The sequence below is a fragment of the Dysidea avara genome, chromosome 6, assembly GCF_963678975.1.
Source record: "Dysidea avara chromosome 6, odDysAvar1.4, whole genome shotgun sequence".
Lineage (NCBI taxonomy): Eukaryota > Metazoa > Porifera > Demospongiae > Dictyoceratida > Dysideidae > Dysidea > Dysidea avara.
In genome coordinates this window covers 4,891,561-4,916,768 of record NC_089277.1, presented here as the reverse complement: position 1 = coordinate 4,916,768, position 25,208 = coordinate 4,891,561, and the positions used below count along the sequence as shown (strand labels likewise).

General features: G+C 38.5%; 1 protein-coding gene across 3 annotated transcripts in view; it reads right to left on the bottom strand.

The window, feature by feature from the left end:
• Nucleotides 1–25,208, bottom strand: part of LOC136257623 (uncharacterized) — a 148,400-nt gene that overhangs the window by 37,346 nt on the left and 85,846 nt on the right. Inside the window, exons 2-4 of one of the 3 annotated variants that reach the window (XM_066050874.1) lie at nt 21,136–21,198; nt 7,668–8,156; nt 7,316–7,507 (exon numbers count right to left, since the gene is read on the bottom strand). The exons of the other annotated variants lie outside the window; for them this stretch is intronic. Coding sequence (XP_065906946.1) covers nt 7,316–7,507; nt 7,668–8,156; nt 21,136–21,187 — 733 coding nt within the window. The 5' untranslated portion in view covers nt 21,188–21,198. The remainder of the gene's footprint in view (nt 1–7,315; nt 7,508–7,667; nt 8,157–21,135; nt 21,199–25,208) is intronic. 3 annotated transcript variants of the gene reach the window in all.

Below are 25,208 nucleotides of genomic sequence, written 5' to 3'. Positions count from 1 at the left end.
TATTAATTTGTGAAATTCATAGGGGAGAGTAAAAGACTAAAGGGCCTATAGGAACACCCCCATGGTGGTCTAGTTCACTTACAAAAGCGATCAAACAGAAACGGCAGTTATACTCCACATTTAAATATACTCAATTACCCTCTGACTATGCTGCATATATCCATTAAAAGAAACAAATTAAAGTCCATGGTAAAAGCTGCACAGGCTAAACATGACCAACACTTAATTGATAAATTTTATGCCAATCTAAGGCTCTGTATGGCTATATGAGAGACAAATCTAGGCTAAAACCCAAAATTCATCAAGTTGTTAAAACTGATGGTACCCTTACTGGAAATGATGGAGAAAGTACTTTCATTCAGTGTTTACAAGTGAGTGTGGTGCTATATACTGAAATCCTCCTTTCTAATGTTGATCAATTGTCCGACATATGTCAGACAGAAATTGAGATCTTTGAGGCATTGACATCATTAAAACCTAATAAAGCCCCTGGACCATACAACATACATTCACAGGTACTAAAGAATTGTGCTGAAAGTTTAGCTAAACCCTTATTTTTATTGTTTACACAGTCTATAAGTACTGGTATGCTTCCTAGTTTCTGGAGAGAGCAAATATAACTACTATCTTTAAAAAGGGCTCCAAAGTCAGTCCTGAAAACTACAGACCTATTAGTTTGACATCTCAGGTAATAAAGGATCTGGAAACTTTGGTTAGGTCTAAAATGATGAAGTTTTTGGATGAAAATGAAGTTATTGCTAATTGCCAACATGGTTTCATTAAAAAGAAATCTTGTTTTACCAATCTTTTGACAATTCTCAAGGATTGGACTATTGCGGTTGACCAGGGCTATGGAGTTGATGTCGCCTACCTTGATTTCGGTAAGGTATTTGACTCAGTGCCACATCAAAGGCTCCTTCAGAAGTTAGCTAGTTATGGATTTAGTGGTAAGCTGCGGGATTCCTCTCAGATTGCTACCAGAAAGTCATAAGCGCATCTTAGCTGCTGCACACAAGGCAGACATTCGTCGGAACCACAAAAGGCACATGTCACCAGTGAGTTTGTTGTTGTGGCATAAAATGGTGGCTGTGTGCTGCTTTGTTTGGCTTCTTGCCTTGCAACTACAGTCAGCCAGGTAGATGAGCGGATGAGCAGACAGGCAGGTGGGCAGGTAGGTTTGATGAGTAAGACTATCAGTATGATAGTTCTATGATGGTTTTAGATGCAGAAGGATTATGTGACTACAGCCGAATGACATCCTCAATTACTCATAGGAGGCCTCACACTAGGGCTGTACCAATTCCACTTTTTACCGATACTTCAAATACCCAGTACTCAGCTGGGAAGTATCTGCAAGTACAAGTACCAATACCAACTACCTTAAAGTAGCTAATTCATAGTACACACATTTATTAGTTATATACACCATATATAGTGTATTTCATGGTATTCTTGTACAAGATTTTATTAAAGGTTCAAGTTTATGATGAAGTAGCTAATCAAGATTGACAAATATCACTGAAAATGCAAACCAGTTTAATGGATACTCTAGTATTCTTCTGTACTTTAACTGGAGAAATGTAGATCAAGACACACGGTAGTGTGTCGTGCGGCCCAAGAAGCCGGCGCGCAACCCCGTGAGTATATTGACAGGAAGAAAGAAAACGCAATTTTCGCACCTCCGTAGCTCTGTGCTGCCTTGATGAAACAAGACAAATTTTGCTGTGTACATTCCCTCCAACTTCAGTACTCCACATTCCAAATTTGAGCGAAATCGCTTCAGGCATTCCTGAGATATGCGACTTCAAAAATTGGCTTAGTTTCTTTGTTTTTTTTTTCTTCTTATTTTTCTTCCTCTTTTCGCACACTTACAAAAACTGCTATAAAACGCGAACGCGTTATCCGATTGCCTTGACATTTGGCACACAGACGGCGGTATAAAGGCGCATCTCTGTACCAACTTTGGCTGGAATACCATAAACAGGCAAAGAGTTATGAGCGATTATGCACGAAAAATAACACAAATATTTTGTCACGCCTACAGGGTAAACCGCGTATGTGAAGAAGCTGAAAATCGGTGGGTGAATAGGTTAACTATTGAACCTCAAACCTTTTGTGGTTTGAAAGAAATCGAGCTAAAAACCAGGAAGATACAGCGAAAAAATCAACAGTGTGTAACAATTACGCAATCGAGATTAGCTAATTTTTTTATTATTATTATTCTTGCCACGCCTACCAGATAAACCACTTGGGGTAATGCTTTGAAAATCGCTGTACAGATGGAGTTATTATCTTAGAAAGGCTCTTCAATGGTGTAGAAGAATCAGACTTAAAGCCATGGAGTTATAACACGAAATCCAACTTGGTGTAGCAAGTGCGAGATCGAGATACTCTAATAGAGCAGTCATCCTAATAGAGCAGTCACCCTGAACAGAATTCAAGAGATCAGTTAGAAATAAGTAACCTGTATAGAGATCAGCTACAAACAAATCACCCTGTAGAGAGTTCAGCTACAAACAATTCACCCTGTTCAGACATCAGTTAGAAGAAGTTTTCTTGTAGAGGGTTCAGTTACAAACAAATCACCCTGTTGAAAGATCAGCTAGAAGATGTCACCTTATAGATAGTTCAGTTACAAAGAAACCACCATGTAGAGAATTCAGCTACAAACTAGTGACCCTGTAGATACATCAGCTAGAAGAAGTTACCTTGTAGAGAGTTCAGCTACAAAGAAACCATTCTGTAAAGAGCTCAGCTGCAAACAAATCACCTATACAGAATTCAGCTACAAACAAATCACCCTGTAGAGAGATCAACTAGAAGAAGTTACCTTGTAGATAGTTCAGCTACAAACAAATCATCCTGTAGAGAGATCAGCTAGAAGAAGTTACCTTGTAGATAGTTCTGCTACAAACAATTCACCCTGTACAGAGCTCAGTTAAAAGAGGTTTCCTTGTAGAGAGTTCAGCTACAGACAAATCATCCTGTAGAGAGATCAGTTAGAAGAAGTTACCTTGTAGATCGTTCAGCTACAAACAATTCACCCTGTAAAGCGATCAGCTAGAAGAAGTTACCTTGTAGAGAGTTCAGCTACAAAGAAACCATCATGTAGAGAATTCAGCCGCAAACAAATCATGTATAGAGAGTTCAGCTACAAACAAATCTCCCTGTAGAGAGATCAGCTAGAAGAAGTTTCCTTGTAGAGAGTTCTGCTACAAACAAATCACCCTGTAGAAAGATCAGCTAGAAGAAATCACCTTGTAGAGAGTTCAGCTTCAAAGAAACCATCATGTAGATAGTTCAGGTACAAACAAATTGTCCTGTAGAGAGATCAGCTAGAAGAAGTTACCTTGTAGAGAGTTCAGCTACAAAGAAACCATCATGTAGATAGTTCAGGTACAAACAAATCACCCTGTAGAAAGATCAGCTATAGGAGAAATCACCTTGTAGAGAGTTCAGCTACGAAGAAACTATCATGTAGAGAGTTCAACTACAAACAAATCACACTGTAGAAAGATCAGCTATAGAAGAAATCACTTTGTAGAGAGTTCAGCTACAAAGAAACCATCATGTAGAGAGTTCAGCTACAAACAAATCGGCCTGTAGAGAGATCAGCTAGAAGAAATTACCTTGTAGAGAGTTCAGCTACAAAGAAACCATCGTGTAGAGAGTTCAGCTGCAAACAAATCACCTGTAGAGAGTTAAGCTACAAACAAATCTCTCTGTAGAGAGATCAGCTAGAAGAAGTCACCTTGCAGGGAGTTCAGTTACAAAGAAATAAACCATGTAGAGAGTTCAGCTGCAAACAAATCACCTGTAGAGAGTTCAGCTAGAAACAAGTCACCCTGTAGAGAGATCAGCTAGAAACAAGTCACCTTGTAGAGAGTTCAGCTAGAAGAAGTCACATTGTAGAGCTACAAAGAAACTACCATGTAGAGTTCAGCTGCAAACAAATCACCCTGTAGAGAACTCAGCTACAAACAAATCACCCTGTAGAAAGATTAGCTAGAAGAAGTTACCTTATAGGGAGTTCAGCTATGAACAGATCACCCTGTAGAGAGTTCAGCTACAAACAAATCACCATGTAGAGAGTTCAGCTACAAACAAATCACCCTGTAAAGAGTTCAGTTACAAAGAAACCACTATGTAGAGAGTTCAGCTGCAAAAAAAATCAATCACTCTGTTGAGAGTTCAGCTAGAAGAAGTCACCTTGTAGAGAGTTAAGCTGCAAATAAATCACCCTGTAGAGAATTCAGCTACAAACAAATCACCCTGTAGAAAGATCAGCTAGAAGAAGTTACCTTGTAGAGAGTTCAGCTACAAAGAAACCACCATGTAGAGAGTTCAGCTGCAAACAAATCACCTGTAGAGAGTTCAGCTAGAAACAAGTCACCCTGTAGAGGGATCAGCTAAAAACAAGTCACCCTGTAGAGAGTTCAGCTAGAAGATGTCACATTGTAGAGAGTTCAGCTACAAAGAAACTACCACGTAGAGAGTTCAGCTGCAAACAAATCATCCTGTAGAGAGTTCAGCTAGTAGAAGTCACCTTTTAGAGAGTTCAGCTACAAAGCAACCACCATGTAAAGAGTTCAGCTGCAAAAAACTCAATCACCTTGTAGAAAGATTGGCTAGAAGAAGTTACCTTGTAGAGAGTTCAGCTACAAAGAAACCACCATGTAGAGAGTTCAGCTGCAAACAAATCACCTATAGAGAGTTCAGCTAGAAACAAGTCACCCTGTAGAGAGTTCAGCTAGAAGAAGTCACATTTTAGAGAGTTCAGCTACAATGAAACTCCCATGTAGAGAGTTCAGCCGCAAACAAATCACTCTGTAGAGAACTCAGCTACAAACAAATATGCAGTGTAAAAAGATCAGCTAGAAGAAGTTACCTTGTAGAGAGTTCAGCTACAACAAAATCACCATGTAGAGAGTTCAGCTACAAACAAATCACCTGTAGAGAGTTCAGCTAGAAACAAGTCACCCTGTAGAGAGATCAGCTAGAAACAAGTCACCCTGTAGAGAGTTCAGCTAGAAGAAGTCACGTGAGAGTTCAGCTACAAAGAAACCACCATTTAGAGAGTTCAGCTGCAAACAAATCACCCAGTAGAAAGTTCACCTATGAGCAGATCACCCTGTTGAGAGTTCAGTTAGAAACAAGGAATCCTGTAGAGAGATCACCTAGAAGTATCGCCTTGTAGAGAGTTCAGCTACAAACAAATCACCTGTAGAGAGTTCAGCTACAAACAAATCACCCTGTAGAGAGATCAGCTAGAATAAGTCACCTTGTAGAGAGTTCAGCTATAAAGAAACCACCATGTAGAGAATTCAGCTGCAAACAAACACCCTGTAGAGAACTCAGCTACAAACAAATCGCCCTGTAGAAAGATCAGCTAGAAGAAGTTACCTTGTAGGGATTTCAGCTACAAACAAATCACCCTGTAGAGAGTTCAGCTACAAAGAAACCATTCTGTAAAGAGTTCAGCTGCAAACAAATCACTTGTACAGAATTCAGCTACAAACAAATCACCCTGTAGAGAGATCAGCTAGAAGAAATTACCTTGTAGATAGTTCAGCTACAAACAAATCACCCTGTAGAAAGATCAGTTAGAAGAAGTTACCTTGGAGAAAGTTCAGCTACAAAGAAACCATTTTGTAAAGAGCTCAGCTGCAAACAAATCACCTGTACAGAATTCAACTACGAACAAATCACCCTGTAGAGAGATCAGCTATAAGAAGTTACCTTGCAGATAGTTCAGCTACAAACAAATCTCCCTGTAGAGAGATCAGCTAGAAGAAATTACCTTGTAGAGAGTTCAGCTACAAAGAAACCACCATGTAGAGAGTTCAGCTGCAAAGAAATCACCCTGTAGAAAATTCTGCCAGAAACAAATTGCCCTGTAGAAAGATTAGTTAGAAGAAGTTACCTTTTAGAGAGTTCAGCTACAAAGAAACCATTCTGTAAAGAGCTCAGCTGCAAACAAATCACCTATACAGAATTCAGCTACAAACACATCACCCTGTAGAGAGATCAGCTAGAAGAAGTTACCTTGTAGATCGTTCAGCTACAAACAATTAACCCTGTAGAGAGAGCAATTAGAAGAAGTCACCTTGTAGAGTGTTCAGTTACAAAGAAACCACCATGGAGATTTCTGTAATCAATATAATATTATGTGACCGGATTTGCGAAAAGGGGTCTTCCACACACATCCAATTCCGTAACCGTTGGAGATCATAACTCAGTGTTCAAGTAACATATTAACCTGAACATTTCACCACGTATTCAGCTATAGTGGTGCTCACCACTGTCCAAAATTCAAGGCAATAGCTCTTTCCAATCTGAAGTTATCAATTGTCAAAGTTGGCAAATTGGATGTGTGTGGAAGACCCCTTTTCGCAAATCCGGTCACATATGTATTATACAGTATATATAATTTGTACATTTACTGATAAAATATTTAAAGTACATCTACTTCATCTTTTCTTCTTCCTGTAGTAAAGAAAAAAACATAGGTTAAAAAAGTCCCAAAGCTGGCCATAGGCCGGCTTTGGGGTATACAAATACAAAAAGAAATGAAATCTAATCCAAAACAGCCAAGCTGTAAAAAAAGTGTGCGGCCTCAGAAAGGCTATGGTGAAAAAAGATGTGAAATCCAAGGTGGCGGCCAAGAAATGGCTGTGATGGTAGGTTAATGGTAAAAATTTTAATAATGACAATTTAGGTAAATTTTGTGAAGCGGCACAAAAAATTCACCTGAATTGTCGTTATTAAAATTTTTACCATTAACCTACTATCACAGCCATTTCTTGGCCGCCACCTTGGATTTCACATCTTTTTTCACCATAGCCTTTCTGTGGGCCGCACACTTTTTTTACAGCTTGGCTGTTTTGGATTAGATAATATCTTACAAAACACAAATAATTATTCTAATAAAACAGTCACTTCTACCTGATTGCTCTATTAGAGTTAATGACTGTTCTATTAGAATATATTGATCTTTTTCTCAGCAAAGCACTTTCACAGGTTAAGTTCAGCATAGATCAGTAATTTTGCTGGTAGTTATTAGTGTTATACCAGGCGTCCATTGTGCTAGTAAAATAAACAAGTACAAACAAACGTTATTTTATTCTCGCATGTGAGTATCTGCAACAATAATTATAGTGGTTGATTATAGTGGCTGATTCAGATACTTCATGAAAACAGCAGTATTGGCCTGATACCGACACTAGAATCTGTACAGCCCTACCTCACACACTGAGAACCTTGAAAGTATTACTCATGCCATAGCTTAAGGGCTAATACAAATGTGTTAACATACCTCTTCTACACACAACATGATTACCACTCCAGTTCCCATTACTCTGACAGGTCCTAGTGTCACTACCAGTTAGCTCATAACCAGTGTTACATGTGAAATTACAACTTTTTCCCTCATAACCCACTCTAACACTACCAGAGCTACATGTTATCTCTCCATTGAATGGTGTTGTGAGGTTATTACATTGAATATCTAAACAAGTAAAACATTTAAATATACAGTAGATGATTGAGTACTTTTAATTATGGTATTGTGCACATACACATATGTAGATGAATAACTAACATAATATATTATTATGACATTGAAGTTACATATAATACTCATCAACAGTGACTGTCATCATACTTACCAAGTGTAAACTGGATCAATGGTTGTCGTCCAACAGGAATGAGGTTGGTACTGCTAAGATTAAACAATGAAGCATCAGATCCGAGGAATACATAGAACATGTATCCAGATGTCATTTTATCTCTAATTACATAACCAGAATCAGATGGATTATAAAATCCTATAACATCTCCAAATAGAAATTGTATTCTGTTATTACCAGTAAGTGGAATGATAGCTACTGGGTTGGCTAATTGAGTATCGAAGTGATCTGATTGTATCTGAACTTTATCAACTAAACTATACAGTTGTGTAGTTGGTGACTGTCTCCATACTTGTATATAAGGAAAATTAGTTCCAGTGTTATCACGTAATATACTAACGCTGATGTTGGTTATCCTACCGTTACAAGTGAACTTGAGAGGGGGAACAATTGCTGTTCTATCAGGACTAATGAAATTATTACTGGTTTGCTGAACATCATTAACATCATCTATACAAGTCTGTCCAACTATTGAATGAAAACCATAACAATGACAATTTACAAGAAAATGTCATACTACTAACACATGAGTAAAGGGTATAATTAGTAGTACCAGAATAACATTTGAAGCAGGTCTAAGATTTCTGTGTCATTTTCATTTCAATAGATATTATTTTGTGGGCCACGCCTACTCTTTTGTGGTCCCTACTATACAGTTACTATCATACTGTATGATAAGCCCTACTCTACCTTTTACACATTCGTTAGCTATAACTTTGTTAACAATGATGTTACCAAATAAGCTATGCTGTCTTTGTACCTGTCATAGGTTAGCTATACAGTACACAGTGTTGGGCAAGTTACTTTTTAAAAGTAACTAGTTACATATTACTTGCAACTGAACTATTTAGTTACAGTTACATATTACCCATAAAATAAAGTAACTATAATAATATTACATTTATATTACTTTGTGTCCACAGCTTTAAGCTGTCACGTGTGAAACTATCACCTTATCACGTGACATGATTGCATTGTTGGACAATATGCAAATCTTGGTTATAAGTAAGAAGCTGGTGAATAAGCTTCATTCAGTAGGCTTCACTACTTCATTGTGGCTTAGCATTACTCAGTGGATTACTAACGAGATTAGTAACTTCGTTACTTGTAGTAATAATATTACATAATATTAGATTTGTTTCAGTAACTACATTACTTAGGTAATGTGTTACATTTGTAAGTACATGTATAATAACTTGAGTTATATTACCTGTTTTTATAGCGTATTTCATTATATTACTTAGATACCATAAAAGTAATAATATTACGTAACGTGTCACATAAGTAATGCGTTACTCCCAACACTGACAGTACACATTGATCATTGTAGTGGGAATATTGTGGAACACAATAAGTAATTGCTGCACATAAGGACCATGCTACTGGAGCGACTGACAACTGACAGGGAATTGTGACAAAACATAATATGCAGGGTTTCTATGAGATTATGCATTTAATACATTATTATTCATGTATTTAATTAGAAGTTTTGTGTATGCATTTGTACACTTAATAGTGTTAACAGCTTTAGATAGTTATTTGACTATTCCAATCATGTATGTATATGGTTTTGCTGACTGTGTAGACAATAGTAAGCACATGCAAGGATACATAAAGAAGTGTTAATACTGTAATAGCGAAGAATGTGTTAGTTGCAAAGAAATGCGTTTAGAAACGCAAGCAGTTAAACCTAGCCGCTAAACAACAAACACACTAGTACTAAACAAGATGTCTTACGCGTGTATTTTGTCGACGACGTACGATAGGTCCTGTATAAACCAAACGTCAAATCACAAACGTATTCTAAAAGTTTGGTGCGATAACACGTGTATTCACAATGATTATGGAAGCCCTATTGATATGGAAGCCCTACCGATGAGAAATGGCCACGATAAAGAAGGATCAAAGGAAAATCAGTAAGCAATAGCGCATACATTGTAGGATATTTAAAATACTAAAAGTTTCATCTCTATGAAATTCAAAGCATTTCCGCCAAAGAAGTAAGGCTGTAGCTGTAGCCAATTTTCTGCTATGCTTGACTGAACGCATCAGGCAGTGAGGCAGTAGAAAATTCGCGAAATTTTTTTTTTTAAATTTCGTAGCGCCTAATCGAAAATGCTTCTGGTCCTTCTGAAGGCATGCTTGGGCTTGGTTATACCTGACCATTACTATCAAGTGGCGGTGAAGGGTTTGCAAAGATGATTTTGGCTTGATTTATTTTTGTAGACCATGCCCACATCTTCATCGTCCCTACCTATATCGTACTGTATGATACCTGCAGCTATATTAGTGGACATTTATACTTCAGTAATAATGCTTCTCAATAATTCTTGTTAGTTGATACACTTAACTTTTGTGTCCACTCATACCACATTAAAGGAAGGAATGGCACCAGACATACGTACTATAAATTTAATCATCCACTGAACGTGTGCCCAGACTATCAAATGCTGAAAAACAATGTGGCTATTTCATATGTTTACAGTAGTGTTCCTTCCATTACACAGAGTTACAATTGAAGAAGAGTATAAGAAGTGCCTCTGCAATCAATCAACCCAATGTGAAAACTAAAAACAATTTCAGTTGGCCAGCACAAGATGTGCTACTCATGAATCAACACCCATGCACTAGCGGAGAAACAAATTGGACACAATTGATGACAAAGGTATGTAAGTCCAAGATGTATATATTGTAGCTGTGAGTAAAGAGGTACTTCGCATGCCTAATGTCTTAAACAGTGAAAAAGTTAAGCCTGTAAAGTCAACCATAATCAAGTTATACTTTGACTGAGGGTATCCATTAGATAGTCATTCAGTTAAATTTAAGTTAAAAGCATTTTGAGTCATCAGGGTTATTATGAGCACATACTTGAGGTTGATGTATACTTAAACAATATATCGCTAGTTATCATGAAAGAAGTGTAAGGCTGATATTTCAGCCCACACACATGCACAACAAAGACCAAACCTTTGCAGTACTTATGGGGCTCTTGTTACTAAATTGTGCTACATGATTGATAGCATGATTAACAGGATGATTTTACGGATTAAATCATACTGTTTATGAACCTACCCTAATGTCCTCCCATGCTTTTATAGTGATTTTATGGATCCAGGGATGGGGGTGGGTCAAAAGAAGAGGTGGAAGAAGTAGATGATGTAAAGGGGCTGACCAGAGTATAGAATCTCTGGCAGCAGAAGGTATGCTTCCTCCAGAAGCTGGAGCCATATTAAATTAGCTTTCATAATATCTCAAAATTAATTACAAGTACAATTTTGAAGCATTTCAACTAAAACACCAACTTTTAGTCAAAGTAACAGGCTATTTGCAGTGAATAATAAGCTCTTGTTTATAGAATAAAAGCTGTTGACTACACGGTTAATACAGTATTTATAACCAGCATTTAGATGCCTGGTACAGTGGTAAGATACCAGCTCTCACAGTAAGAGGTACAGTAAGTGGTCCAATTCCTGCTGTAGCCATCTATATTGTTTTTAGGTTACCTTTATGAACATGTTTTTTGAAGCGCTTTGACTGCTCTATTATAGTATTTGAGAGTTCTATTAGAGTAGACTATGTTAATCTTTTTCACAGGTTTAGCCCCACTCCAAGGATATTATTTTGGTGAGATCTGAGGAGGGACTAAGCCCCCATAAGGGGGGGTTCAGCCCCTAGCTGTCTAAGGGATTCAAGCATTTCATGGGACCAGGAGCCTTGGAATGAGCCATTGGGAGAAGTCACATGATACCACGGACAACTATAAAGGCTCACGTGAGAATCCCAGGTATCAGTCAAGCAGAGAATCGCAAAGAAGTTGTAGCTTGACTACACCAGAAGTTATATAACTGAACAGTCTACTTTTTAGGATCGTAGATAAGAACTCAATGCTTTTGTTTTATATTGTTGAAAAAGGAACAGCTCAACTATAACTTCATTATATCTGCATAATTCCATGCCACGTTTGTATGTGGTTCATGTCTGTGTACTCACCTCACTTCTAGTGGAAGGGTTTTGTGGAAGCACGTCTGTGATCTCATTAGAGCAAAAGGTCTCATGGAAAGACGCAATATTGTCATGGAATATACAGTGGAAAACCATGTAGTGAAATGTAAGATACATGTACCACAATTAACTAGTACTCAAATAATCTTTGTAAGTATGTACGTGACAACACATTATCCTCTACAGTGATGTCAAACACTCATGAATCAGTATATGTATTTGGGAGCCACCATTCACGTGATCACCAAATAAAACCACAATCACAATGTGACAGTCACCTTTAAACTCGCTGAGCTCAACAGGCCTAGGTGTACAGGGTTTATACCACCCAGCAGCACCTTGATAAGTGAGGTAGCTATCTGAGATCAGTTGGTTCAAGGATATGATGGCTTGATAACGACGCCGGCTATATCCGAAGTTACTGAATCCAGATTTTACATAGTACAATGGATGCCTGATGCTTCTTGAACCTTCAGAATATTCAAGTAAGTACGAGAAATATAACTGTGTACAGCTGTACGTGTATAGCTACAGTAGAGAGACTCATGCCATGCAAATGTCTCAGCCCCTTCGCATATGTTTGAAACAGCGCCTGACATCTATGGTTGTCTGTGTAACCTGCAAGAAGGAAGTTACGGACAAAGACAAGGCCATGGTATGTGACCTTTGTGACAAATGGGAACATGTAGGTTGTTTAAAGCATAATGATAAGCTGAGTGATAAATTGTATGAGGCACTGGTCGGGTGTTGTTCTAAGGCTGTATTGTATGTGTATTCACCTTGTCGAAAGAAAGGCATGATAGTAAGTTGATTGCATGTTTCAGAGCTCAAACGTTCGCGTCTACAAGAAGCGAGACACAAAGAGCAGCTGGCCAGCATGCTACATGGTGATGAGCTCAATGCAGTAGTGCACAAGCTACGTGAAGAGAAGAGAGCACTTATAAAAAAGTGTGGAGGGTGAGATTTAACTAAGCAATTAATGTCACTGCATGGAAAGGTTAAGACACCTGCTGAGGTTACAGGGTCAAGGTCAGAACAACAGACTGAGGTACAAGTGTAGTACCATTGTTGCAGACTACAGATACCCACCATAGTGATGGTAGTGGCTCTACTTTGCAGATGCTAGTGATAGCAGTTCATCTCAACAGAGTGCTTAATTACCTGGTAGACAGAGCAGGACGTGCAATGTCATCCTCCTGGATTCTGTTCTCTTACTAGCAGAGTTGACAAATTTAGTGGCAAATCAGGTAATGATGACTTTGAGGTTTGGCTATTAAGCAACCGATGATTGTGGGTGGAGTAACCAACAATGTGCTTGGTGGTTTTCATGGTTTCTAACTGGTGCTGCCATAGCAACTTGGCAACATACCGTTAAGGAAGGGGGCAAGTGAATATGACCAGTGAACACCACCTAGCAACCTGGATTATTAGAATCTTTTTGCACACAAGACACCATTGTGGTACTGGTTACATATCAGAAAAGACCAATACATGCATACATATACTAACAAAACAAGGCTTCCTGGTCAAAGACAGTGGAGATCTATCGTGGACAGTACGGTGTTCATCTTGACCCACACACAGCTTATCAGAGGTACCAAGAACTTCAGTATAGTCAATTTGGATCTGTCTAAGGTCTGCTGGATGAAATGCACAATTACCAGTGCATGGTACCTCATAAGTTAACTGATGAGACCCTGGAATCTATTTTGGGGAATAAGGTTCCACTGGAACTCCAGAAAGAATTGGGAAAGATTCCCAATGATTCTGTACAAGATCTACTACAGAGACTGTTGCTCGCAGAAATGGTTATTCAGGAGATAGCTAGAAGGAGTGGTATGGGTGAGAAAGTTTCAAAGAAAGAAAGACAGAGTGAAACCATCTCTAGTTAGTTTAACAAGGCCTCTCAAGATAAGAGTAATTCCAGTGTTCCAACAAAGCCTAAGAACCAGTCTGAAATGTCCACGAAGGGTGTCAAGTGCTATAGCTAGGTATCAAAGAACAGGGCAGCACGTGGCTGAGAACTGTACAGAGTCTACATTCAAATTCTCCTTTTGGTGTTGACTGTCCAGAAGCTAAGGAAGAAACTGAGTTCAGCAGATTGATGAACTATGGCTATGTACAATAGTAGCAGATTTTGATACACAGGTAGTATCAATTGCAAGTAGAGAAAAAAGGGCTCAACTACAAAGTGGATATTGTGGTTAATGGAACTAACACAAGAGCCCTTTTAGACAGTGGGACACAAGTTAGACAGAGACACCTAAAGTTAGATGCAGCTGGTGGTGAATCATTAGATGCTAAGGGTGTTACGCCATTACAAGTAACCATTGCTGTAACCAAGTAACCAAGCCAATCAGCCAAGCCAATTTGGAAAGGCGAGTTACAGAATTGTGATTTGATCCTTGGTACATGTACTAATGCCATGGAAGAGTTGGGTTATAGAATTGCTAACAAGGGACAACCAGTGATTTCCAGCAAGAACATAGAATCAGCAGTAGTAAGGAGAGTTTTATTACTGATCTCATATCCTGAGATTATAGGGCCACAGCAGACTAGAATAGCTCAAGTGGAGCTGAGTGACACCAATGATTCAGACGCAACTAGTCAAGTAGGAGTAGTGACACCTGATGAGTCATGCCAGAGAGCAGTGTGACTATTTAGAAGGTTATTGGACTGGTGAAAATTCTGGTCACTAATTGGGGGCAGAGCCATTAGATTTTCCTAAAATAATGTACTATTGTTGGAAGTGTTGATACTGTTACTATAGTTAGTTGATGATGACAAAATTTGGCAAGAGAAATCCCCTGCAGCTGTGGTTGTGGTGAATGCAATACAAGACAACAGTGATTGTGAGAACTTCTTGAAGCACAATTGGATATTGGCAAGGATTGTATACCTGAACAGAGGGCAGCTGTGATTGGCTTGATGAAGCACAAGAATGATGTGTTTACTTTAGCAGACCAGGAACTTGGAGAAACTGACTTGGTAGAACACTCCAATGACATGAGTGATACTACCCCATTGAAGTCTTCACCAAGAAGGCTAACATATGCTCTACACATAATGAAATTGAGAGTGAGTTACAACATGTAATGGATATTGGTTGTATAGAACCCTCAGGGAGTTTCTTTTGCTAGTTTCAGTAAGGGAACAAGATGGATGTCTACATGTATGTGCGTACTATAGGGAATCAATAAGAAAACTATTCCTGACCAATAACCAATCCCAAGAATTGAAGATCCGATTGACACTGTTGGTCATTGCAATGGGAAAATCTTTGCCATGTCAGACCTAATAAAAGGGAATCACCAAAATTAGGATGGCGTTTGGGTCTAGAGATAAGACAGATATTACATGTCACTTGGGACTATTTCAATACAGAAGGATGCCATTTGGGTTGACAAATGCACCCACTACATTTCAAAGGTTAATGAATAAATTGTTAGTGGTCGTGATTGGAAATTATCTTGACGATATTCTAATAGTATCCCAGTCATTTGAAGAGCATCTAATTCATGTTAGGAAAGTTTTACAGCAGTGCTTGAAATAGTATCAAAATAATCAGATGTCAAAATGTCTGGACAAAGTCACCAATGACCTGTCATTAATTGTGGTTGTCCAATCATATTCAAAATGTACTTCAGAATGCAAATCATGCTAATTCTAGGGGGGTCTGGCATGCCCCCAGGAAAATTTAAAAAATTACAACGTCTGAGATCACATCTGAAAGCGGGATAAGTTTAATCTGTGAATCAATTACAAACATTTTACCATATACAGATATATGATTAATTTTATTTTTGACAGGAAACAAGAATTGATCAGTTTGTGTTATTGTACAATGACAATTTGTATCTTACTAATAATATCACAATAAAATGTTACAATTAGTGAATGTATTTATCACATTGATAATTACAGTAAGTGATATGGTCATAAACAGTCACAGCTAATTCAAACTCACAAATAACTCCCATCTTTAATAGTTTAGCAATTTTGTAAGCAATATCCATTTTTCTTTTAATCTTCAACCTGGCAGCCTCGCTAAGGTTGGCTTGAGCCATTGCCCTTACAATTGGTGCACATTCCATCAAGCTACTGGCTGCTTTTTTGGCCTCCAATGCCATTGCTTGCTTGTTCATATCGGTTGCCACGTGATCCTTGATGGTCAAAGCGTGAATATTGGTCGTGCCTCTTTAATAAAGGCCGGCCTACCTATAGTGTCGCATCAAGCAGAACTTATCATGTTAAACACTTTACATTTTTTACATGGTCACATGCTCCGGATCACCAGATGCTGTTTCAAACCTGTGTTCTGCAACCGTCATATTGTCTGAAGACTTTTATCATTTCAGACACCACTGAATTTCTCCACCATTTTCTTTGCTACTACACACTTCCGCGATCATTGCTATCAGCATGCTAGCAGTATCTTCACTGGCTCTCTTGTGTCTGGACAATGTGTCTGGACAATTTGTCTGGATAAATAGGAACTTATCCAGACATTCCGTGTATTGTCCGGATAATGTCCGGTTGTCAAACGTTATTTCGAGCACTGTTTTACAGTGTTTACAAGAAGCAGGTTTAAGACTCAAACCTCATGCATTTGCTCAGTGAGATTACTTATTTGGGCCATACCTCTTCACCACAAGGAGCGAGACCAAATAGCAACAAGGTGAGAGCTGTGAAAGAGTTTCCTACACCTACTTGTTGTAAAGAAGTTAAGAGCTTTCTTGGTTTAGTCAATTTTTATCATCATCATTTACCAAATCTTGCAGTGGTAACAAGGTCGCTTACTGCATTGACAAGGAAAGACAAGAACACAGAGGCTACAGTATCTTTTGTGTGGGATAGTCAGTGTGAGTCAGCTATTCAGTTAATCAAGAGTATGCTAGTTTCAGCGTGGCTCTTACACCCACCTGATTTGAGCAAACCTTTCTTCCTGTAGGCTGATGCTTGTAGTAAAGGGTTTGGTGCCTTTTTAGAACAGGAAGGTGTGATGGCAGAAGATATCCAGTTGCTTATGCTAGAAGACAAACTAATACAGCAGAATTCAACTATGCTCCAGAGTTGGGTTCGTTACTCTAAAAATGTAACTAGTTACATATTACTTGTTACTTTTATGTGATGTAGCACGCTACAGTTACATATTACCTACTAAAAAAGTAACGAGTTACATATTACTCACTACTCTGAGGGCTGTAACTAGTAATGATATTAGATATTACATTTGTTTGTTACAAACTATAAAGTAAGTCCAACCTTCTAAATACAAGCTACCAGTCTACAACTACAAGTGACACGAGCGAGACACTTGTTTCTCTGGTGTGATTCAGCCACAAATACATACTTTGTTGTTGTATCTTGGCCTCAAGAGCACTCCCCATACACTATCATTCTTTGTCCATGCCTATAATGCTATATCCAGTCTTGTCTGGATCCAAAATGCAATCATCAATCATGTGCCTGGATATAATGCACCTTAAAAGGAAGTAATGCGTTACATTCGTTACAATTTCCGGATGTAATATCCGTTACATATTACTTGTTACTTTGTCATGTAACACGTTATATTACTCGTTACTGTACAAGTAATATTATTACATAACGCATTACATTTGTAACGCGTTACCCCCCAACTCTGCTATGCACCTACTGAATTAGAAGTTACTGCACTCGTGTATGCAGTTACACTTTGAAGTTACCTATTGGGAAATAGTTTTACTGTTTACACAGATAACAAGTCATTGGTGAGTGCATTTATGGTATTTCCAGCTGAAAGGATTACTTGAAAGATGGTATTCGAGGACAGCAAGATTTCTGCCAAAGATGCAACTAGAGTATAAGCCAGGATCAGTAAAGTTGTTGCAGATTGCCTTTCTAGAGCTCCACTATCAACAGACGAGGCAACAGCACTACAGATTTCTGAAGGACGGGAGTCGTTGTTACAGCTTGTTTGGTAAGAACAAAGGCAAGGTCAAGAATTGGTGTAGATAATGGATTATTTAAAGATCATGTCCTTACTTGATGATGTACAAGCTGCCAGACACATAATAGGTCAAGCTAAGAAGGGTTTTATTTTGATGGATGCTATTCTTTACTATGAGGGAGGAGAGTTCCCCGATAAGCGTCAACTAGTAGTTCCAACACATTTACAGCAAAAGATTGTGGATGAACACCATGATGCAAGTTTTGCAAATTATGCTATGAACAAAATGAGTAAGAGAATTGAATGCTACTTTATTGGAGAGGTATGAATGCTGATGTACTGAAAAAGTGTGAGTCTGTGCTTCTCTGTTCAGGGTTGTAGTTTTATGAGTAAGCCACTCTTAGTAAGTGTTCCTGTGAGAGGCCCATTTGAATGCCTAGGTATGGATTTTGTGGAGTTTGATTTGAGTGGAACTGGAAAGAGAGATGCTTTAGTTTTCCAAGACTATTTAACTAAATGGCCTGAGATGTATGCTTTGTCTGATTGTAAAGCAGAAACCGTGGCTCAGTGTCTAGTGGATTTAGCTTGGCATCATGGAGTTCCCAGTAGAATTATCCATGATAGGGCACCAGAATTTTATCAGATGTATTGCAGGAAACAGCTCACTTAATGGGAATTACTCAGTTACCCACTTCAGGTTGTCATCCACAAGCAAATGGCTTTGTAGAATGTTTTAATAACAAAATGTTGCCTAAGGTAGTTACCACAAAAGGCAGAAATTGGGACAAAATACTTGGAGCTGTCCTGCTTGCTTATAGGAGTACAGCTTATCAATCAACAGGTGAAACACCTTTTTATTTAGTACATGGCACAGAACCTAATCTTCCAACAGTACTGAATTTTCATTTTCCTGTGAAAAAGTTCCCTGTGGTAGAGACATACTGATTGTGGTGCTACATTAGAGATGGAACTAAAGTATGCCCGATCACTTGCAAGAAGAACTTAGAAGCTTCCCACAAGCAACAGAAAAGGTATCACATGCATGATAAGAACACAAAGGACTGTGATCTTAAGGTTGGAGATCTGGTAATGTTTAAGGTACAATTACCTAAATATAAACATTTTCAAGGACCATTTGTGATTGTTTCACTTACAGCAACTAATGCTGTCATAAATGTCCAAGGAGATAAGGCTGGGAAGTCAATGAATGTGTCAAGACAGAGACTATCTAAATGTAATCAACAATTGGGCAACGCAAGACCCTGGTTAGGCCAGTCAGGAAAGGTGAACTATTAGGAAACCAAGATCACAAGCTCAAAGTAGAGTGACAACTGACAATGTATTATAAAGTGGACACTCACAGCCAACTCAATATGTGACAAGATCAGGCTGTACTGTGAGGAAACCAGTGAGATTAGTAATACAGGATTTTCAGGAAGATAGTCATGAAGGGCCATCTTTAAAAGGAAGGGGAAGTTGTGAGAAGTCATATGATACCATGGACAACTGTGTAGGCTCACAGGAATCAGTCGAGCAGAGAGTCGCAAAGAAGGAGTTATATAGCTGAACAGTCTACTTTTTAGGATCATACGTAGATAAGAACTCAATACTTTTGATTTAATAATAAATCATTCAATACAGTGTGTGTGTTCAGGGAAGAAGTACTACTGGGTTCCTACACATAGTTACCAATTTTTGACTGATATAAACTTGTGCTAAATTTGGTACAATAAAAATCAGTTTATCACATACGGAAATATATAATATTTTACAGGCATAAGGAAAGAATTTACAAGCTTGTAGGGATCATTGCAATAAAACATGAAGGGTATTTTCACCTAAAGTACAAATTCAATTCCTACTTTAGCCCATATAATTAATCAACAGTAAACCTACATGGCTAAAGTACTGTGTATATGTATAAATTTTTGAGGTGTGTAATTTTTGCAGATTGACAAATTTCAGGATTTTTTTTCGAGGATCACTTGTTCTTTACTGAGGTTACCAATTAGAAACCATACAGCTAACCCTGATGATTGTTAATTTTTGAGGATAAAAATTTTGCAGCAAGCTATCATCTGCAAAAATTACATCCCTCAAAAATTTGTACATATACCAGGGGAATTGGAGCAGGCCAAAGATTGAGGGGGACAGATCAGCTGTAAGCCAAAGACCAAAAAAAAAAAGAAGGTCATTACCTGCTAACAATAGCTGCTCTCCATCAACTTTATCTCCTTATTTATAACTACACATACATAGCTAAGTAGCTTGCTACAATGCTTCTCTGAATACTGTGACTGCTCTATTAGAGTATCTAGATCCTGACTGTTCTATTACAGTATCTCGATCTTTTCTTGCAAACAGTGTCCCATAAAAGTGCCCCCCATCTCCACTGCCTATGACATATACAATAGGTGCATTTCAGGTAATGTTTAAACACTTTTTAATGTTATGATCCCTATTACACAGTTTGTAAATATCTACACTTTTATAACATTAGTGAAATTCTATACCACCACATCAAAGGAAAGAATGGTGGCAGATGCATGAGACTACAATTTTATATGAAATGTGTGCTCCTGTACTAATAAGTAAAGTAACCATTTTTCAATCTTTTTGGCTATGTTCTACTTGTTACACAGTCCTACACAAAGAGAACAATACACAAAGCTACTAGCCTACAACCAATCTAAGGCACAGTGTGGAAATTACACACAAACTAACTATTATTGCATTACCATGAATCAACACCTTACACTGTCGGTGAAAAGAAATGGGACACAAATCAGGACAGAGCTAAGTCCATGATACATCCACTGTAAGTATATATTGCAATATGCCAAAGGGCACCTGTTTGGCTGTATGAAGCAACATCTAACAGTAAACTCAAGCCTGTAGCCTTATCCATTGGGTTATGCTGGTCTGAATGCATCAGCAAGTTAGTTAGTCAGTTAGCTGGTTAGTAAAAATTCTATTAATTGACAGAAGCATTTTGGGTTGCACCTACATTACTGAGTACTTCTAAAAATAATAATGTTATGTGCATTTTTTATTCCTATAGCTTTTATAATAGCAATTTAGTAACAACTTTAAAATCCTTCTGTAAAAGCTTTAATGATAAGATACGAACCATAAAACAATGCTGGAAAGAGATAGGCTGCTATCAGATACCGGTATAGCCGGATATTTTCGAGGACAAAACTTTCGTAAATTTCGCGAGTAATGATAGCAATCGTGAAATGTTTCAGTTTATACACATACATGTAGCTATTACCACTTTCTAGACTTTCATGAATTTAAAAATGTGAAAGTTATATTTTGCACAGTTTTGCAAAAGTTTCATCTGTTGAAAATTTCCCACTATACGGTACTGTTTGAAAAAGTTCTAGCTTGCTGGCTAGTTGTAGTTCAAAATAGCTATGCTGCAAAATGGACCCCCTTTCTCAAAATCTACCACTGTTTGAAATAGAAATTAATTACACAAAATTTAATATAAATTTATCCTTTTCTCACCTGAACATGTTACACTGCTTATCAACACAACTACTAAACAGATGAGGTCCATATCACCAGTAGCTGTAATGTGAATACAAATATATTGTCACATTATCAAAATATACACCTTGTCATTTATTAAAAGACATGTATGTACGTACAAGCTTGTAGACACACTGTACCTATCAGAATTAACACTGGTGGATTACCAATGCATAGGCATACATTAAATCCTGTGTTTTGGACACTATTAAATGACTCTTATAACAAGAGGAAAAGGTAAATAAAATGTAGGTTGCATATTAACCAAACACTAGTACAGGCAAACTTTATTTTAAAATTTGCATGGGTATTTCTCCTAGTAGCATTTTCTTACTGTAATATACCACTTTCACACCTCACTTCAAAGGGAAGAGAAGGTGTATAAATGCCATATAGCACTGCTATCAGTGCTCAGGAATGCATTAATGAGAAACTACTCATTAATGCATTCCAGGCACTTAGAAATCATGATTAAACTGTAGTATCTCCTCTACTCTAACAAAAATTTGGAATTTTCAACTAGAGTAGGGACCATAGCATTGATAAAAAGTTCTGAAACAAGCTGTAGTGGATGAAATTAAATCATAGTAAAACAATATAAGAAGTGTTACATCCCTACTGTGCTCAAGATACCATAATGGAAATGCACAATAGGGATATAACACTTCTTATTGTTTTACTGTGATTTAATACCATGGACTACTCCAGCTTGTTTCAGTACTTTTTATTGATATGCTATGGTCCCTACTCTAGTTGAAAATTCCAATTTTTTTGTGCACGTACTTGTTTGTTAACTTTTCGTAAATAATTATTATGACTGGTGAACCCACGTATACCACATCAAAAGAAAGAAATGGCTCCGTGTGCCCCATGCAGTTATATCAATTATCATCTGAAAAATGAAATATCCATTACGCTGGCTTTGTTGTCAACTATGTTCCACCCATTACACAACATTACGAATTAAGAACTGTTCGAAAAGCACATCTGCAATCTATGCATACTGCATAAAAAGAAAGAAATTATACCGTGCGCCCCAGTCATTGTCCTGAAGACATGACTTAGTATATAACATTTACTATGTATTGTGGGTTTTGTAGTGTAATATTGCTCACGTGTGTGTAGTGCGTCAATAAGAATAGTGTGAACACGTTGTCATTGTATTGCGCTACTATACTAACATTGCATTGGTGCTGTGACCGAAACCGACCGGACTAAGCAGTTTATTGACACTAAATCAAATGGAAGAGATTCAGCGACTTCGTGTTAAGCGACGTGGACTCAAGGGCAGCATAACGAAATTATTGGCTAAAGTAGATGAAGCGCTTACCGCCGAATTGGAGAGAGTGAGCGTTGAATCCATGCCGGAATCGCGGAGAATATTAGTAGCCACTACAGTCGAACAGCTCAGAGTGAAACATGAACAGATAATCAAACTTGACAGCACTATTGCAGAGATGATTCAGAAGGAAGATGAGCTTGAATTAGAGATATGTGATGCAGATACCTACCAGACCACTCTAGAACAACAAATAGCTGTCCTAACCGAATTCATTAAGAAAGCCAGTCAATCGCCAAGAACACGACCTCCCACCCCCCCATCCTCAGTGAATGATGCACCACGTTTAATTTTGGCAGAATTGACAACTACAGAACCTGAAGTGACAGCAGCTACCTTGCCAGAGACTGAAGTAGTCAAGAAGACACTTCACTCCGACACATCTTCAGCAGCACAAGTGAGTAGTGACACATCAGATGTAAATGAACACACAAGAGGTATGCATCAGACCTATGCTAGGCTTCCCAAGTTGCCACTGCCAACCTTTGATGGGAATCCCTTACAATGGCAGACCTTTTGGGATTCTTTCTCTGCAGCAGTAGACTCTAACCCGTGCCTCATGGGCATACAGAAATTCAATTACCTTCGTGCCCAGCTAAAGGGAGATGCATCACGTGTTATTAGTGGCTTCCCACTATCTAATAACAACTACTCACATTCAGTGGAATTGTTGAAGGAAAGGTTTGGTCAGAGTCACAAGTTGGTAGAGGCTCATGTGGATGCATTGGTGAATGTGCTGCCACCATCTAACAATTTAGAGAGCTTACAGACATTTTATGACACTTTGCAAAGCCACATCAGAGCACTATCAGCATTAGGTGAGTCATCCCAATCATATGGAGCCCTTTTAACCACTTCTGTTCTGAGAAAACTACCTCCTAGTGTTAAGATGAATATGGCCCGCGATCACTACAATACCAAGTGGACAATCGACGAATTATTAACTAGAGTGTTAAAAGAAGTACACATCCTTGAGGCTGGTCTACCTACTGGACACAACCACTCCGACATTCGAGGCTATGCTACTCCAACCACAGCATCCTTCTATACAGACACCTACAAGACACCACAGACCCATGATATGCCAAAGAGAGATCCAGTGTGCGTATTCTGTAAGGGTATGCACAAAACCAGTTCATGTTCTTCAGTTACATCCCCCCAAGAAAGACTTGACATTGTGAAGAGTGCTGGTTTGTGCTTCAACTGTCTGGACGGCATAAAGTATCTCAATGTACATCTAAGTTCAGTTGCCGTGAGTGTCATAAGAAACATCATACTAGCCTCTGTCATGCCTTCACCACCAATGTAGAGGCACCTCCACCTAATCAGTTACAACTTGAACCTGTACCAACTGCTACAGAATTTACTTTATCTTCCACAAATTCAACCATGACATCTACAAATTCTACTGCCACTAGTTCATTTACCACCATGACCCCTGCACCATTGTCTACATTTTACACTAGTGTCTGCCTCCTCAAAACTGCCATTGCAGATGTATCAGCTAACTCAACAACTGTTGAGGGCCATATCCTATTCGATGAAGGGGCCCAACGCTCATTCATTACCCAACAGCTGGCCGACACTCTACAACTGCAACCAATCCGACATGAACTCATCACAGTGTCCTCCTTTGGTGAGCAAATTTCTACACCAACAAGGTTTGCTGTCACAACAATCTCCATTCATACATTGAATGGAAGTCAGATCCCTATTTCTGTCCTGATTGTACCCAAGCTAGCTGCACCAGTTCGAAACTCCATCAGAACTCACCTCAATCAGTTCTCTTACTTACAAGGACTAACACTGGCTCATCCAGTGACTAGTGATGAGAATTTTTCCATATCAGTTCTCATAGGGGCGGACTACTATTGGCAGTTCATTCAGGACCATGTAGCCCGTGGTGATGGACCAACAGCTGTTCAATCCAGATTGGGGTACTTGCTCTCAGGCCCACTTCCTCTACCCCAACCAATTTCTACAACTAGCCTTCATATTTCAATCCTTTCCTGCACTACAGAGAATGCTAGAGATAGCAGCCCAATTGACACTCCATTTTGCAACTCAGCAGTGTTTTCCAAGAATGAGACACCTGCAATAGCCTGTGATGTCTACTCTGTGACAACTTGTATGAAGAATGACGTTAAACAGCTACCAGTATCAAGGTCTCCAACAACCTTGATTACCACTAGTGCTGTAAATGGTAATGATAATAACCAGAATTGCAGTTCCATGCTAAGTGAGGGATCTAGTGAAGCTTACTATCCTCCCAATTGCCAACCAAAGACAGAAATTCTTAGCCCAAGCCCTTACAATCTACCAGTAGGTGGCTACAATCCTACACTATCCAGCTCTTCCCCAGAAAGCCTATTTCAGCTTGAACAGATTCCCAGAGCAAACACTATCCATCTTGTGTTGGAGGATACTGATCCTTTTAAGCAGTTTGACATTCCGGAGATCACTACTAAAGCTGGAAGGAGGAGCCATGAACCAAGGAAGTCTGTAACAACTACAGCCATTATAACTTGTGAGGAAGCCAAGAGAGGACAACACAAAATTAGAGAATGGATTGACCCTCTACGTGCCCCCCCCGAGGATGTCCTGAAGACATGACTTAGTATGTAACATTTACTATGTATTGTGGGTTTTGTAGTGTAATATTGCTCACGTGTATGTAGTGCGTCAATAAGAATAGTGTGAACACGTTGTC